This window comes from Protopterus annectens, chromosome 17.part0, assembly GCF_019279795.1.
Source record: "Protopterus annectens isolate FY-2018-M chromosome 17.part0, PAN1.0, whole genome shotgun sequence".
Taxonomy (NCBI): Eukaryota; Metazoa; Chordata; order Ceratodontiformes; family Protopteridae; genus Protopterus; species Protopterus annectens.
Window position 1 is genome coordinate 543,778,214 of NC_056751.1, and position 17,645 is coordinate 543,795,858.

Consider the following 17,645-nt stretch of genomic DNA (forward strand, 5'->3'; position numbering starts at 1 on the left):
ATCCTGAGGACATCTCCAACCTGCTAACAGACAGATATGGCACTAACTTTATCCCCCCATCCCCATCCCCATCAGTCATACCCTAAAGCAATCTTATCACTAGTCCTCTACCTAGTATCTCCAAAGAGCAGGTCATAACCTCACTCTCCATAGCCAGAAACGCAGCCTCTATGGGACCAGATAACATCCCAGACTGCCTACTAAATGGTCTAAAACAAGACCTAATGGAACCACGTGGCGCTCTCTTCAACCATAGTCTAAGTTCTGGTTTTGCCCCGGCAGAGTAGAAAACAGCAGCAGTAATTCCCTTGCACAAAGAGGGTCCATCAACTGACCCTGGGAACTATAGACTCATAAGCCTAACCATCCTTATCTGCAAGACCATGGAGAGAATCATCATGGACCTTATCAACAAAGACATAGGTGACCTTCAAACTCTTGATCTGACCCAATTTGGGTTCATTAAGTGTAGATCATGCTTAATAAACCTGGTGGACTTCTTTGAAAATGTCACCAAAGCCGTGGATGAAGGCAAAACAGTACAAATAGCCTATCTTGACTTAAGCGAGGATTTTAATACAATCCCCCTCTCAGGCATCATTGAGAAACTCACCCAGCTGGGGATTAATCCATATGTCACTAGATGGGTAGCCAACTGGCTCACAGACAGAATACATACAATCAAAGGTGGGAATTCCACCAGCAGACCAGTTGCTAGTGGTGCACCAAAAGGATCTGTGCTGGACCCCCTACTGTTTGGAATCTATTTCTCAGAAGTCCAGGTGAAAATAGATATCTTGTGGCTTACCAAGTTTGCTGATGACTGCAAACTGGGGAAAATCACTGTGTCCCCCAGTGATGCTGATATACTACAAAAAGGGCTCTCACAGACAAAAGATTAGTACCAAAGCCATAGACATAAACTAAATGAAAAAAAAATCTATTGTCATCCCTTTCAGCAAAGGGGAAGTCCTGCAAATTACAATATTAACAGTACCCCTCTTAGCTCAAACCCTGTGATGAGAGATATGGGAACACAGGTTGATAGCAACCTTAACTTCGATCACCATGTATACACAGCTGTAAGGAAAGCCTTCTACATTGCACATCTCATAAATAAGGACATCACATCCAGAGCTAAAGAAATTATAACTCCCTGTACTTATCCCTCATCAGACCACTAATAGAGTATTATGCTCACTTTTGTATGAACCTCACCAGACTCCTGCAGCAGATGGATAGACCTCTGGTTTCTCACCAAGAAAATTCAGGACCTTTAACACATGACCTACATGGACAGACTGAAGACCCTGTCACTGTACTCTGCATGTTATAGGCTGCTGAGACACAACTTGTGCCTGGCCTACAGACCAGTCTCTGATCCTGCCCTAATGAAAATGCTGCACATCCTCAAGTCAAATAGGACAAGATTCACTCACTCTAGGGATTTTAACCTATCCTGTGACATTAACAGGACATGCTGGAAAGACAGATATGTCTCCCAGAGATTACGACTCCTCTGAAACAGACTCCCAATTCATGTAAAACAGAGCTTTTAAATGACCCTATTTAAGTGTAACCTAGACAACTGGATGAGAGACCGTAAATTTCCCCCAGGGGTATCACCTATATCCATCTTGGATATAAGTAGTCACTGATGATCATAGACTCACACTGCAAATATAGACCATACAACTCTCTGCAGTAGAGACCTACAGGAGAAATGTGGCATATTTCACATTAGAGGGAAAGAGCTGTGAGTGTGTGTGTGTGTGTGTGTGTGTGTGTGTGTGTGTGTGTGTGTGTGTGTGTGTGTGTGTGTGTGTGTGTGTGCACTCAAGTTTTATAAGGTGCCCATTATTATAGGAGCAAGATACATTATTGTACTCCAAAAATGGAGGTATAAAGGATTAATATAGCTCCACCATATATATCTTTCTTCCCTTAAAGAGATATTTTTCCATTAACAGTCCAAATTGTTTCATAACCTTAGTGTGTTGTGTTAACATGCTTAGTTAATGTTATATTTGCAGAAATTAAAATTCCTAAGTCTCTGAAGTCAGGAAATTCACTTAGAATCTTATTATGTAGCAAAATTAGTTCCCTCTTATTGAGTTTACCAAAAACATTATCTTGCATTTATAATACTGAAATTAATGCCAATTTTATTGGCATAAAAAGAAACTTCTGCTATGTATTTATTTATATTAATATAATCATTGGTTGAAGTGAGGACAGACCCTAATTTACAATCATCAGCATATTTGTTTTTCTACCCTTTTATGGCAGGAAAGGAAAAAAATACGATGTTAAATACCAAAGGGCCTAACATTGAGTCCTGACGGACACCTGCTGTCACATAAAAAGGAAAACAATGTGATCCTAAGACTGTTACAACTTGTTTCTTGTCAAGTAACCACTCCATAATCCAATTAATTAAATATGGATTTAAGTTATCTTTTATAACAGCATCAAAAACTGAAATATGTGGCAGGGTAACAAAAGCCTTGGCTAATTATAAATAAATAACAACAGTGGACATTCTATGATCAACTGTATTAGTACATGATTGTAAAATGCAACCAAATTAATCAAGGTAGATCTGCAAATATTGAAACCATGTTGATATAAACCATGTTAATTATTTTTCATTTGTCCTGTACTATAAGTCCCATAAAACACCTTTCATAGCGCTTCCCTACTATAGATGTCAAACAGATTAGGCAATAATTATTCAAATCAATTGTTTTATCCTTCTTGTGTATTGGATTGAGTTACAACTGATAATCTCCATGTCCTGGGAACAGTGCAATCCCTGGGAAGAGAGTTAAAAATAAATGAGAGTGGAATAACTAGGTTGTGGTTTATGACTTTTAACATTATTGATGGAACGTCATCTGATCCTGCTGATATTTTATTCTGGGGCTTGTTTAAAGCTTTTCTAATTATCACTAATGTTATTTCAGGACAGGTAGCATTACATGTGCTTAACTTGTCAAATAAACCTGCTTTTTCATTTATCTTTTGTTATATCCAAAATACCTATTAAATGCATTTGTTATATCTAAAGCAACTTGCAGTAAAGAGCCATTTAGTTCAATTGTCATAAATGGATTAAAAATCTTCCTGTGAGAATTAATGTACTTACAGTAATTCTTTTTATTATCTGAAGTAGTTAACTTAATTTCAAAATCAGTTTTCTTCTGTTAGATTTTAGTTTGTGAAGCCTTAGTTATTTTATTCATATTTCTTTTGTTATATTTCATAGGAAATTTTCTGTACCTTAAAGACTTTTGCTTCTTTTTCTTGTATAGTCCTATCAAAGACTTACTCCACCAGCAATGAAATGTATTTTGTGATTTATTAATGTAGACTTTAATTTTTTAGTTAATAGCTTCTCTAATGCAATATATCTACATTCTTGTTAGGATGACTCAGCGGTCCAATCTACTGCTGAAATTTTATTTTTAATTAAATTATAATTAATATTGCTGTACATTATATATTGCCTTCTTAGCAACAAAATATTTTGTAGGTGGCTTGATATCAAAGCTTAAAGAATTGTGATCTGACAACCCCAAAGATGTATGCATGTATAATGTATATATATATATATATATATATATATATATATATATATATATGGATTTGTAACACTTCACTGAAAGACCATTTCACTGACACCCATTTCACTGAGACCAAATCACCTAAAGTTCATTTCACCTAAAACTCATTTCACTGACAAGTAGTATTCTAAGGCAAGTCAAAGGTATATGTCCTTTTCCCCACTGTAATGTGATCCTGGTGTTAGTATATATAGTTAGGGGAGTGTGGGGGTTCTCTGTTGTTTGGTTTTGTTTTACATTATTTGGTAAAACCCAACTAGGTGGGGGCTACAACCCCACACCCCCCAATGTTGGGGGCTGTGCTCCCCACACCCCCTAACTATATATATTAACACCAGGATTGCACTACAGTGGGGGAAAGGACATATACCTTTGACTTGCCTTAGAGTACTACTTGTCAGTGAAATGAGTTTTAGGTGAAATGAACTTTAGGTGATTTGGTCTCAGTGAAATGGGTGTCAGTGAAATGGTCTTTCAGTGAAGTGATACGAATCCATCTATATATATATATATATATATATATATATATATATATATATATATATATGTATTACATATTAAATTAGTATAATTAGTCAATATTAAGTCCAAAATATTATTTTTCCTCGTTTTAATGGTAACATGGTGAGTCAAAGTATGATAACACATAATATCAGTAAACTTTCTGAATATTCATTCTTTGTAGAAAAAGTATTTAAAAAATGCCAGGGTAATTAAAGTCACAGACAAAAATGTATTTATTATGTATTAATCTAATATCAAGTATATCCAGAAATTCCATGTTCTGAGCCTTATTTAAATCTGGTTTTCTATAGCTGTTATTCTTATTGATTCAGGAGATTTTAATAAATCAGTCCATAATGTTTCATTAATTTGATCACAGATAAATAATTCTGATGGAATGGATTCTTTAATTAATGTCAATATTCTACCACCCCTTAATGACTCTCAAAAACATCCAAATTTCTTAAACCCAGGGCTGATAAACTTAGGAGAATCCCATGCTTCTGTTATGATTATCCAATCATAATTGCCCTGGTTATTAAAGAACTTCAGTTCAGCAAATTTTTTAAATAACTGGAATGATATACCAGAATTCATGGACCTAAAGCCACAACCAATACTTTTACTGGTACATTTGTTTCTCTTATTTAGAGCTAAAGGCAATTCATAAATAAATGAATCATATCTTTGTTTTTTTTGTATAGTCGTGTCATACTTAAAAAATGTGCTTTGGGATGCACAGATCTCATCTACTTCAGGTATTCCCTGTTAGGCTAAATGCAATGCTTCTTTGAAAGACCTGGGTTCTAATCCTCACACATGAACATACTCGTGTTTATTTTAATTGGTATGTGTTTCATAAATGTGAATGCCATACTCTTATGGACTTGTATAATTATTTATGTGATTGTGCTGCAGATGAAATAAGAGTGCATGTTAATCTTAGAGAGGATCACAGAAGTTGATAGTTTGATCAGAGCAGAATTTCAAACATCAGGATGTATCTTATAACAGAGACAGCTATTTATTTTTCTGACTGACTTATAGGTTATTTTATACATTATACATGCATGATATCTGAGAAAAAGGTCTTTTAAATGTAATTGAGAAAATTTAGACACTGCTAAATACTTTTCAATAATGACTATAATAAAAATGCTATGTTTTTCAGCCCAGCAATGTCCATTTAACATGCAATATCAGGAATGTAACATCCCTTGTGTCAATACATGCTCAAATCAGGAGAGGAGCCAGACATGCGATGACCACTGTTCAGATGGTTGTTATTGTCCTCCAGGTAACTGAACTATTTCTTCTATATATCCTTTTTTATTGTACTTACAATTTACATGGAAAAGAATAAAAATATTGTATTTCATAGGGCACTATGACTGTGCTCTGAAATAAGAGAAATCAAAAAGGTGGTTAACAATTGTTACACATGCTCTTGATGCTGTTAAACACTGCTATCATGCTTAGTGGTACTTAGCAGACAAAGCAAAGAGCAGTGTGAAGCTGTTAAAACAACTTAAACACTTCATTTGAACTTCTTTTTTTTAAACACAAACTGTTTACCAACTTCTCAATTCTCTTCTTGGGGGGCCACTCTCTGCATGACAGTAGTTAGTGTGTCATAGCTTACTAAGCTGTAAGACTCATCACTATTACACTTTTAATCTTTTTTCTAACTTTTGTAGCACCTGGGAGCATAAAAAAGTTTCATGCACAACAAAGAATTATGATCAGGTCTGTTCCATCATAACCAGGAAAGTTGCATGTTCTCAATATAGATGTCAACAGTCATTTCTTAAGCTTTGCTCTTCAAGTCAATTTTTTGACATCCATGTCTCAAGCATATAACTTCCTTATTATAATCAGAGACCTAATCATAATCGTCTGCATAGTACTTTCAAATGATATGAAATAGAATGCCAAAATTCTCTGACAATCTGAACAGTGCAAAATGTCATCATAATACATATTTAAAAAATGGAATTTTTTGTTCTCTATGCTATGTCTCCTGTTCTACTTCTCACCCCAACTGTTCTGGTCTGCCTTCATACAAATATCTCCATTTTTACCTCTTCTCAGTCAGTCAGACAGTTTCTTTATGTATTTAAACCGATTTACATTCATTTAGTCGAGCGCACATTGCTCGATCATGCAGTACACCAAGTTTTATCTGTGAACTTCGTAATGCCAAACGGTCATAATGTCATAAAAATCACCAAATTCGACATTTCAACCTCTCTACCACCTAAACAAGCGTTACCATGGGTCAAAAAGGGGGTGATAGTTTGCGATTTGCAACAAGTACGATCGCTTTTTTGAGGTTTTGCTGCACTGCCTTTGGCAATAACCCAATCGACCATCCACCGGCCGATCAAATGCATGCATATCATTTAAACCATCTGTTCCTAATTTTTTTCTTTTTGCTTTCTTTTAATATGCATTGCTATCACCTTCCTATAAATCCTAAGATGTTATTCCCCATCCCATTTTCCTTCTGTCTTATACCTTCCATCCTTTTGCAGTCAGACTTTTTACCCAGCTGCCAAGGAAAAGAACCTGGCTTTCTCTATTTCTCCTTGTCCATGAATTTTTCGCTCCTCTGTGCAGCAATATGAACTTCCATTTACTAGAAACCAGTTACTCAGAGATTTCTTTCCTCTCTCACCAGCATTGTTCCTGGATGTCCTTTACCATCAGGCAACTCAAATGTATGACTGGTTCCAGGACCTGCCTTCCAGTCCTCCATTTCTCTGTTCCAGCTTTTCAGGTGATTCTTATTTGTTGGAGTACTATGCCAACTGTGAACAAGACTCATGTACTGGTACCAAAAAACAGTAACTGCTTTCACCTCACTCAGTCTCCTACTCAATGCATACCATTACTGGGGGCTAAAACTAATCTTTACATGTGACCCATCTCAACAAAAGCTTTTTCATTTATGTTGAATACATTTGCATATTCAGATGCCTATATACCATTTCACTGGTACATTTTTTTTTGATCTTCTTCCCCACCTCATGTCATCTATTTAAATTTCTAAACTATGAATAGGCTCTTAAAACCCATCTGTGAACAACCATCCCAAATTTTGAACTGAATTTTTTCCCATTTCACAAAAGGCAAACATCTTTCCTTACCAAAAAAAAAATACTCTCATGGTTTTATTTCTTTTCAGTTTTCACCTCCACTGCACCTACAGAATCCCCCACCCCCATCTCACTGTTTGCATTATTCCACACTCTAGTTTTCATCAGGCTATAAGAACATTCCCCCTTGCTGTGCCACCCAGAATTCTGCCACCATCACAGACCTAACCTCGTCTCAGGTGTTGCAGACATCCTAGTCCTGAATGTTTGTTTTCCCACTCTCCACATCTTCACCTCTAATTTATTTCCTTTACTCGTTCCCAACACCATCCTAGTCTCTGTCCCCCCTTTTTCAAGAGACATGAAGCTTATGTAACAAGGTCATATAGTTTGAAATCTCACATTCCCTATCCTCCGAGTTTATGTGTTAAGTGCAGTCTCTTGTTTGCTATATGCCTCCTTTTACCACCTAAACAGAACCTCACATATCATTTTTATCCTCTGCAGTCGTTTATCCTTGCTCTTCAAAACTAATTTTGTAAACAGATAAAGATTCCTCAATAAAAATCATCATCTGTATCACATCTATATTCATTGTAAACATCTTCAGCCATCTACCTAGCAATTTAATAATTTGCTGTATTGCCTCATTTTAGTTTACTCAAAGTGTATACTTACATGTTTCCATTACTTTTGTTCATAAATATTGTTTGATACTTTTTTCCCTGCAGCTGAACTTCAGCTGCCCCCATTGCCTCTTCTTCACTAATTTGGCCTATCAGACCCAGTTCTATGCTTCTGGATTACTCTGATCCATTCTGAAGGCTGTGAGGAGATCAAGACATCATGTTGCTGCCAGGAGGTTTTCTTGTATGACCAAATGCCTCATTTTTCCCTGTGTATGCATATATTTCTTTGTGGGTAGATATGTAGTGGGGACATGTGCGGTATCATCCTGCCTGAACAGTGACTTAGACAATGTTTCCTGCATATTTCCAGTTTAGGCTATGACTTGCTTACACATCCCCAACCTCCACCAGAAATCTAATGCAAGAAATGGGCAGTTGCATGCCATGCCTTTCAGGATAGGCACATCCATTCTTTCTCTGCTATTCTTCAGATGCCTGAGTCAATAATTAAATCTAGGCTGCCTGGGCCGTAGTTAGGCCTTTATCCCTCTGTGCCATGCCATAGCTATATTCATAAGCATTTGATCCTTTCTTTTCTGATATGCTTCCCTACTACTCCTACTCTAAGCCAGATTGTTTTAGTCCAATTACATTCCAACCCTTAAACTCTTTTAAAGTCCTCTAAGACACCTGAAAATTTCCTCAGATCCATATCTGCTCTGTCCCCGTAATCATCAGACAATTATCAGAAAAAAAGATGAAATTCACTTCACTTTTGTGCCACTGTACACAAAATACATCAAACTCTTATTGTCCAAAATACATCAAACTCTTAGTGTCAAGACATCAACTGCTAGTAGAAACAAGATTGATGATAGGGGACCCTCATCATATCCATTTTTCATTTTCCATGTCCCGTGTTAATTTTTTATTCCTATAGTGCTTTAAGCCACCTCCTAACGAGTTTTTCATTGACTGCTCCTCTAGTACTGTAAAGAGAAAGTCCCACTCCACCATGCTAAAGACATTTTTACTTTCAAAAAAAAAAAAAATTCATCTTACTTAATAGCTTATTTGTTTAACCCCACTAAAAATTCTCCCAACTGGATCCCACTGCCCTTCCCTTCACAAAACTTCTGTTCTTTTTCCATCCTGGCACCATTCTCCATAACTGTCTAGCCAAAATTAATGATTAAAATAATATTTTTCATCTGCCTTTCATCATGAAATGTGACGAGCAGTTTTCCGGGCCTACTTGATCCTGGCCCGACTTGGTGATCAGTACGACCCACGCTTTGGTAAAAGAATCTAGTAACATGCCAGATCATGTGCCATGGCTGAACTCCTTTCTTAAACCTTTATAAAACTCCCCACTAAATCAATCTTCTCCTGCATTCTTGCCCTTTTTCACCTTCCCTGCCACTTCTACTACTTCTTTTAACACTGGCTCTGTATCCAGATCCCTACTGATATCCACTGTTGTATTGCTTCCCCTATACAACTGGCTCCCCTTTCTTCCACCTTTAGCTGAGTTTCCTGGACATTTCTTTAATTGTATGGTGCTTCAGCTGTTCACTAAGAGTCCAAGGGGTGGTGATGTCAAGAATTTCACTGAAAAGGCAGATGCCAGATGGATAGTGGAACTGCGAGCTGATAAAGACTATGGCTTGAATGTCATGGATCATTTAAGATCTTTGTTGAAAGCCAGGAGATTAGTTTATTGATTAATTGTTTTTTTATCATGTGGTTTGTTAGTTTTAGTACTTAAGTGTTTTTGCTTCAGTGTTTTGTATTGTATTGTATTGGTCTGATGAAGAGAATGTTGGCTTGAAAGCACTTACCAAATATTAAATGTTTTGTTTTTAGCTGTGCTTAGTTATATCTTCTTTTTCTACTTTTTTATATTGTATGTTTGTGTTGATCCGACTTTAAGCTGTACCTGGTGCTTTTTAATTTCTCTATCAGCTTGATATTATAGTGCCAAGAGAAATTTCCCTTCAATGACTGGATTTGATACATTTAAGGCATACAGTTGCCAATCCTAGACCAGCATGCCTATAGTCCTCATGTGTGCACCCTTATGGCCATTAAATTTAGTGTCACAGCATCCTGGAACATTTTCCTTAATTTAATAACACTGCATGGCTTTGTCACATTTCTCCTACTGCCCTGAATTCTTATGAAGCCCTACCATACATAGGAGCATTCCTGGTCCTAGTTATCCACCTTCATTTTCCCATGCCAAGTCAGGCACACTCCCTTGTATTTTTTCATATATATAACTAATTAGAACTGGCATATCAAACTCTCAACATAGCTTCATAATAATCAAAACTACAGCTGGATCTGGGGCAATTGGTGCTTTGGACAAACCTACAGTTGGTACTCCCAACCAAAGCTGAGGAGCAAAAAACAATTGTCCTTTCTAGTAGCTAACATACAGGCAGTACCAAAGTGTTTTATATCATTTAAAGCAATTATGTGCAGGCCAGCTCTCCTGAATTCTTCTTCGACCAAAGCATGCATTCTGTATACCACTAGTTAACATCCACACAAAACACTTTTATATCAAATGTAGTCTGCAGATGTCACTACAAAAGACACTATAAACCTGGAGACTTTCATCACACAAATTAGCATCCTGAAAAATGTGGATTTGTTCATTGTCAGACCTCTTACGTACCAGCTCAGTTCCTGATCCTTTTGTAGAATGTCTCTCTCTGCCTTTTAACTCACAGGTAATTGCTATCAATAGAATATATCCCAATTCCTCTGGTAAAAATATAGATTTGTTAATTCACTGCCACATTGGAGATAGACTCTTCTGTTAGCTAGGGGCATAGTTTTTCACTTTTAGGTCTCTGATGAATTCAGACAGTTACTCTTTCATTTGTGAAGACACTGAAGCTGTCATTGGAATGTGTCTTCTTCACTCAGGACAAGGCAGAATGAAACTTCCCACCACCATGAAGAGACCTCACTTGTGAAATCTTACCACTGGTTCAGGTGCTGCTTTGATTATTATTTCTCATTTTGCCTTTAAATCCTAGATATGTTGTCCATCCAGTTGCACCTGGATATGTTCCACTTGCTCTGTAGGCATTGTCGTAGACTTCTGTATTGCTTAGCCTTATTGTCATTCTTCTTGATGTTTTTTAAGATGACATGGACAGACTCATTGGTTTCCTATCTACTCTTGTGATTTGTAGCAAACTCAACCTGTCTCCTTTCCTCCTTCAGGAACATTCCTCCTAACTTGACCTCACTCTATGGTTCTTTCTGTGGGTTACCTGCCTTCTTAATACTACTACCAGCTAGGCCAGATATACCACTCAAAAAACTAAGGCACACTTTTTTAGCTCTGCCTTTTATAAGGAGTACACTGCCTGGCATAAAAACAAGTTTTATAAAATCCTGAAAGATTTTATAGTTAAATGTTTCATTTTCATCTCATGCAGAAGATAAGTACTATTTAGAAAACAGTTTTTAGAGGGATTGGAATGCATCTTTTAAAAGACCACTGTGGTGTATATGAGTTCTATTTTTTCCTAGTCAAGGTAGGTAGGGGTGTCAATTGCAGGTAAAAATTAGTTATAAAAGAAATTATACAGTTCTGCATCCTCTACAGTTTCTACTATATCTAAAAAAACATATATTGTTTATGTTTCCCTGGTTTTCATTCAATCTATTTTCATTTTCAGCATTGCATTTTCTACTTCCATGTTACCAATTTTATCCTCTTAGTGACTTCTTCTAACTTGTTTTTGCATACTTACATGCATGTGATCCATTCCTGACTCTAGGGAAGTAAGGCTTACCTGTGCCTCCTAAGCCATTTCTGTATTCTCTTAGTCAACTCTTCCAGCATCTTAAACCTTTTTATCATCATTTTCTGTCATGGTGTGGCTTCTTCAGTATGTTTTCTGTGTGGTGAGGCTTTGCTTACCTTTGTTTTTCCTGTTGGATATATCCTGTTTTCAGCTGCAAGAAGACATCAGAATTGGAGATTCTGGAAGACTGAAGGGAAAACTAAACCTCCATGTTGAGCAGAGCTTTCAACATCTTAGCACAGGAAATATGGATGAAGCCTAAAGTAATGGAGGGAGGGGTGGGTCAAAGGCCGAAAAATAGGAACAGATTTTAAAAATTGCTCTTATAAACTTAGAATTTTGCTAGAATAACATGATTTGTGTTAGCATGCATTTTCTGAAGGATATGAAGTCTTTGACACAAATGTATCTAATTATTTAGTAAGAGCAATATTTAGTGATTTGCCATAAAAACACAATTTTTGTGAGGAACAGACCAAAAATATGAGGTAAAATCTGGAGATTCCACATAAATCTAGACAGCTGAGAGGTATGAGTTGAGTTCCAAGCCAATAACGTTGCCAAAAATGCCATTTTTAAATGCTACTAGCAATAGCCAAAGTTGGCCTAGTTTATAATGCAGAATATTTAGTTTAAATATTAGTTGTTAAATCCTGCATTTATGGCTCCTAATCTAAATGCTGAGGTAAATACTCTACTTGTAGTTTTTTTTTTTCCAGTGAATGATGAAAGGAGTAAATTAAATGATTCTATTCAATATGATAACAACAAAAATCATGCAATGTCCTTTGTAAATCAGCACATATCCTTTGTATTACTAAATGACCGTTTATTGATTATGTGTTTTCAGGAATGATTTATGATGACATTAACAACAGTGGATGTGTGCCAGTCAGTAACTGTCCCTGTACCCACAGTGGTACCACATACCTACCTGGTGAATCATACACAAATAACTGTCAACAATGGTAAATTTAACAATTTCTATTTATTGTCTCTTAAATGGTAAATGTTTTACAAATTAGTGGGTGGATAATGAACAATTTCTTACATTCTATAAGACAGATAGTGAAACGTGTGCTTTCCAAATAGTCGATCCAATGACTTTGAGAGAAACTAATATTTTTGTCAAAACCTTTGAGAACCATCTGCCCAGATACATATTATGCATTCTATACTTGACTTGAGCATCCCCCACCCTCAAGTGTGTAATTTAATGTTGAGATTCCATTGCGTTTAGAATACGAATATTGATTGTTTTTTTGTTTTTTTTTTTGTCTGTGATGCTTAGTCATGAGGAAAGCTGTGTTTTTATGCAATTCCTTCTGGAACACTATTTCATTTTAACAGCTTCAAAGTCTATCAAGTCTGCAAATGATTTTTAATAAAGAAATCCACTTGTGTCAAAATCATAATGTTTAATATACTGCCTTTGTTATTGATTTTGTCCAATTATTCATTCTATCACTGCTGCTCTTACTGATGCTGGTTAAGACAACATGTTTAATCACATCGTGTTAGAGGATTACAGGTTACATTTACTGCAGCTTTAATTTGTGCACATTTGTTAGCAGGAAGATAAATGAATGCAGTTTGATTGCATGGTCTTCTTTAAAACATTGTTGCTTGCTATTACTATAAAGCGAATAATAGTATGATTGCAATTGTAATGTTAAGTTTTTTATCATAATATTAGAGAAATAAATGCAAAAATGTATGGAGGGAATTCATAATGGTATTGCAATGTGTACACCATCATGTACTTGTCATGGTAATTATTTTTTGTGTTTGGTAGCGGCACTAACACTGGGCTGCACAGTACTGTAGCACGGAGATGTGCAGCACCATGTAGGACCGGCTCTGCGGCGGTGCTAAATGCTAATGAGGCAATTTGGGGAAGTGGCATATGCTAATTATCTACATACTGTACTGTCTGTCCTGGAACCACCTCCAGGAAAACATCCTGAGCCGAGTGACTCATGAAATTGCTCAGCAGTATAGATCAGTACAGCCAGCCTTACCACATTGTGGTTTTGGCTATGTTTATCTATCAAATTTGAAACTGGCACAGGGATTGGGGATGGGAGAGCCACCAAACACCAGGGATTACACCAAGCTTGAGTGCCATAATGGCATGTACAGTAGCACAGGGATCGGAGGGTGGGTGGGTGGGAACACCAGCCACCAGGGAAACTATGTGTACCATAATGGAACTTATACCATTACAGGAACTGGGGGTTGGGGAAACACTAGGCATCGGGGAGTACCCTAAACTTCCATGTCTTTATGTAATTTCAACTAGTACGGGAATCGGGGGTTGGAAGAACAATTCAATAGGGGAAGGGCAGACAAGTCAGGGGCAGGCACAGGGGCTGTGGTGTGTGTATTTGTGTTTGAATATCTACGTGTGTGTGTGTGTGTGTGTGTGTGTGTGTGTGTGTGTGTGTGTGTGTGTGTGTGTGTGTGTGGAACAATGCCTGAAGGGGAATAACAATGCCTACATAAGCTGCAGCTAACTTCCGCTATGTGCAGATCAACAATGATCTGCACATCTCATTGGTATCTGTAATTCAGAGACATGCAAATTAGCATCTTCTTCACAACTAACTTGTCTCTGAATCCCAGAACAGCATCTTGTGGCAGCAGCTTTTTAGTGTAAGCCCATTTAGGAATCCCCTGGTATGTTTTTTCTATGTTGTGGTTGCCTGTATTCATAAAAGATTGCAAAGATTATTGATGGAATTAAATATATTAAACAGTTTATTATATTACAATGATTTATCAACAGTTCCTGGTTCATGGTTCATGTAATTATTAATTAAATGGGATTGTTTAAGCATCCTCTTGCTCAAACTTACATTAAACTGTTGCATTCACTTCTAGTGTTTGTACCGGTGGTCAGTGGGAATGTGTGGAGCTCCCTTGTCTAGCTACATGCGCTGTAGAAGGTGGTTCTCATGTCAATACCTTTGATGGGAAACTCTACCAGTTTCATGGCCAGTGTTACTATCTGTTGTCTTCAGTAAGTATATTAATAAATATGTACTTAGTTTGCATAATATTGCATGACACTTACATTACTGGCATTGTCAGAACTGCTATCTTGTTCTTAAACTGCATGTATTATACAGAACAATCACTACTCATTTTTAAATCAGCACTTACAGTTACATAGATATAAATCACAGTTTATTATTTCATATATGTTATTAACTGAAAAAAAGAAACAACTACTCTTTGTAAGATTAAAGAACAGTTTAGGAATGTGTGTCTTTATGTTCTACAGAACCTTCCAGAAGGATTATAAAAAATTATCAATTTGCTTCTTAAATGTTTGTCCTTCTTATTATAGACACAGATATTCATATTTAATTTGCTGCTTATATGTTTAGTGTAGTAATTGGTCTAGAAGTCATACAGATAGTAAAACATTCTGGCCAAGATATCCACAGAATTGAGGGAATAGATAGTTTTTTTGAAATTATATTCTAGTTTGGAGAATATAGTAATGCTGCTTCACACTTTCATATAGTACCACATACTCACCCCTTAGATTGTCTGTGTATCTGGACAACATACCTTTTCAAACCTGGAAAAGAAACACTTAAATGACAAGAACAAATAAAATAAAATAAAAATGGCAGGAATTAAGGCATTCTGAAAATCAAAAGATCTATAATTTATAAAATTAATGTATAATAAATATTTCAGAACCATTTTAAAACCTTGCCATAAAAGAGTAAAATTAAATCATTTTCATTGGTTTAGGATCCCAGTGAAAGAAAACATCAAGCTGACCTTTAAGGTGATGCTTGAGTTAAACATACTTCTAAGGTTCAGCTTGTCTTGTTGAGCCAGGTTTGAGACCCCAATTCCCCCAGAATAAATTAACTGCACCAAAATATTCTTCTAAGTAAAATAATACCACAAGAATATGTTAATACCTAGTGAATGTTTTGCAAGAATAAAAACATTTGTTTTACCATTTTCCTAAGTTCTGCAGCTTAACTAGGCAGTTGAAATTAGTTAGCAGGTTAAATTTTAAAGAAGCAGGCTTTACTGATATCTGTTAGTGGTTTTACTGACATCCACAATTAATCTTATTGAAATTCACAGCTAGTGTTACTCAGATCTACCACATTCACTTACCAGGTACATCACTATATTTTCAGTATTAAGGTGTAAGCAATATTCTGCTGCTCTTCTACCACTGAAACATGGTTCTGAGGCTTTGGTGCTTGAATTGTCTTAGCATTTTCTTACAATTTTACCCTGGTTGAATAACAAGTACATCACATTCATTCATTCTTTTACTTAACTCCAATAATCTGTTGTGACAGGGGGAAAACAAAAAGCTATTTTCCAGATGTGATGAATTCAACCAAAAGTGTTTTTTGTTAATTTGATGAACTCAGCATTACTGCTCTCAGTAAGCCAGAATAAATACTTCAAAACATTATGCTTAAAGCAACATTTAAATGTCTTGCATTTGAGTAAGTTAGTTTCCAGGTGTCCACATTTATTAATTACTTATTAAAAAATACTGTAACTATTATAATCTTTCAGTCATATGATGTCTACTGAGACCAGCCTTAACCATAATGGTTAAGATCTTTGTCAACAATAAACCAGGTACAAAGATTGATCCTGACCTCTGGCCAATGCTTGTATGGAGTTAGCATGTTCTCTCTGTGTCTCTGTGGGTTTCCACCCACCTCACAAAAACATGCTGAGCGTTTCCACCTCAAACTCATCCAAGAGTGGAGTTGAAGGCAGCAGAACAGATTTTATATGGTTAGCTCTAGTAGGATGAGTTGAACGTGCCCCTGTTGGCCTGTTTGTACTTGCTGTAAAGCCCAGCAGCCCTTGGTCAATATGCCATTGGCTGTCTGGTGTCCAGGTGCACAGCTTGGGTTAATTGGGATAAGTCTGTTGAGTGAAAGCTGGATATAAAACCAATCAACCCACTAAACATAAACTAAGAAATGCTACACTCAATATAGGTTCACTGACAAGATAGAATACAGGTTCACTGACTTGGAAGATGGAAGGGCAGTGCAGCAAGCCACTTGGCTTGGGATCCAGAGTCTACTACTCAGGAGGGGGACAGGCTAGAAATGGTGTGTGAATTGTGGTGAGGGAGAGGCTTCAAAAAGCAGTGAGGGATGCCATCAGAATTAATGACAAACTCATGGCAATCAGACTCCAGCCTAATGAAATGACAGTATTCATAATCTCAGCCTATATACCACAGCAAGGTTGTGATAGTGAGGAAAAGTGTGCATTCAGACAGCAGTTTTAAGACCTATTAGATAATTCAGGACAACATGACTTGGTGTTGATAATGGGTGACTTGAATGCACAAATCAGGACAGACAGACAGAAAGACAGTCAGAACAGGATATGACGACTACCTGGGTTTAAATGGGTGGGGCAACAGGAATAAAGAAAGTGAGGCCATTCTAGACTTTTCTTTGGCAAATGGCATGATAGTAGCCAACACATGGATAAGAAAGAGAAACATTCCCAAGATTACCTACAAGACTGGCCAGCATGCTTTATCCTAGTAAGGAAAGGATACTGGGCAGAATCAGCAATTGCAGAGTCATCCCTGGTGAAATAGTGGGCCCACAGCATAAACCACTGGAATCGGCTGCAAGTAGTGGTCAGCAAAGGTTCTAAGGTCAACAGAGACCACTCTGAAGACCTAGAAGCTGAGTGGAGAAAAAACACAGCAGTTTGAGGATTTATTCAGGGCTGTAGCACCTCAAGAAGAAGGGGAAATAGGTGGAGTTGAAGAAGAATGGAAGCATCTCAAAATAGCATGTGTGAGGACTACAGAACAGATATGTGGCTGAGCCAGGTATGGAAATAAAATACATAAGGAAAGCTGGTGGTGAATCCAGAAGTATAAGAAGTCATCAAAAGAAAAGAGTGCAGTAAAAAGTGGGAGATGGA

General features: G+C 36.8%; 1 protein-coding gene across 1 annotated transcript in view; it reads left to right on the forward strand.

The window, feature by feature from the left end:
- LOC122791457 (mucin-2-like) overlaps positions 1–17,645 on the forward strand; it is a 508,385-nt gene that overhangs the window by 151,676 nt on the left and 339,064 nt on the right. Inside the window, exons 9-11 of the mRNA XM_044059202.1 lie at positions 5,302–5,427; positions 12,538–12,655; positions 14,571–14,709. Coding sequence (XP_043915137.1) covers positions 5,302–5,427; positions 12,538–12,655; positions 14,571–14,709 — 383 coding nt within the window. The remainder of the gene's footprint in view (positions 1–5,301; positions 5,428–12,537; positions 12,656–14,570; positions 14,710–17,645) is intronic.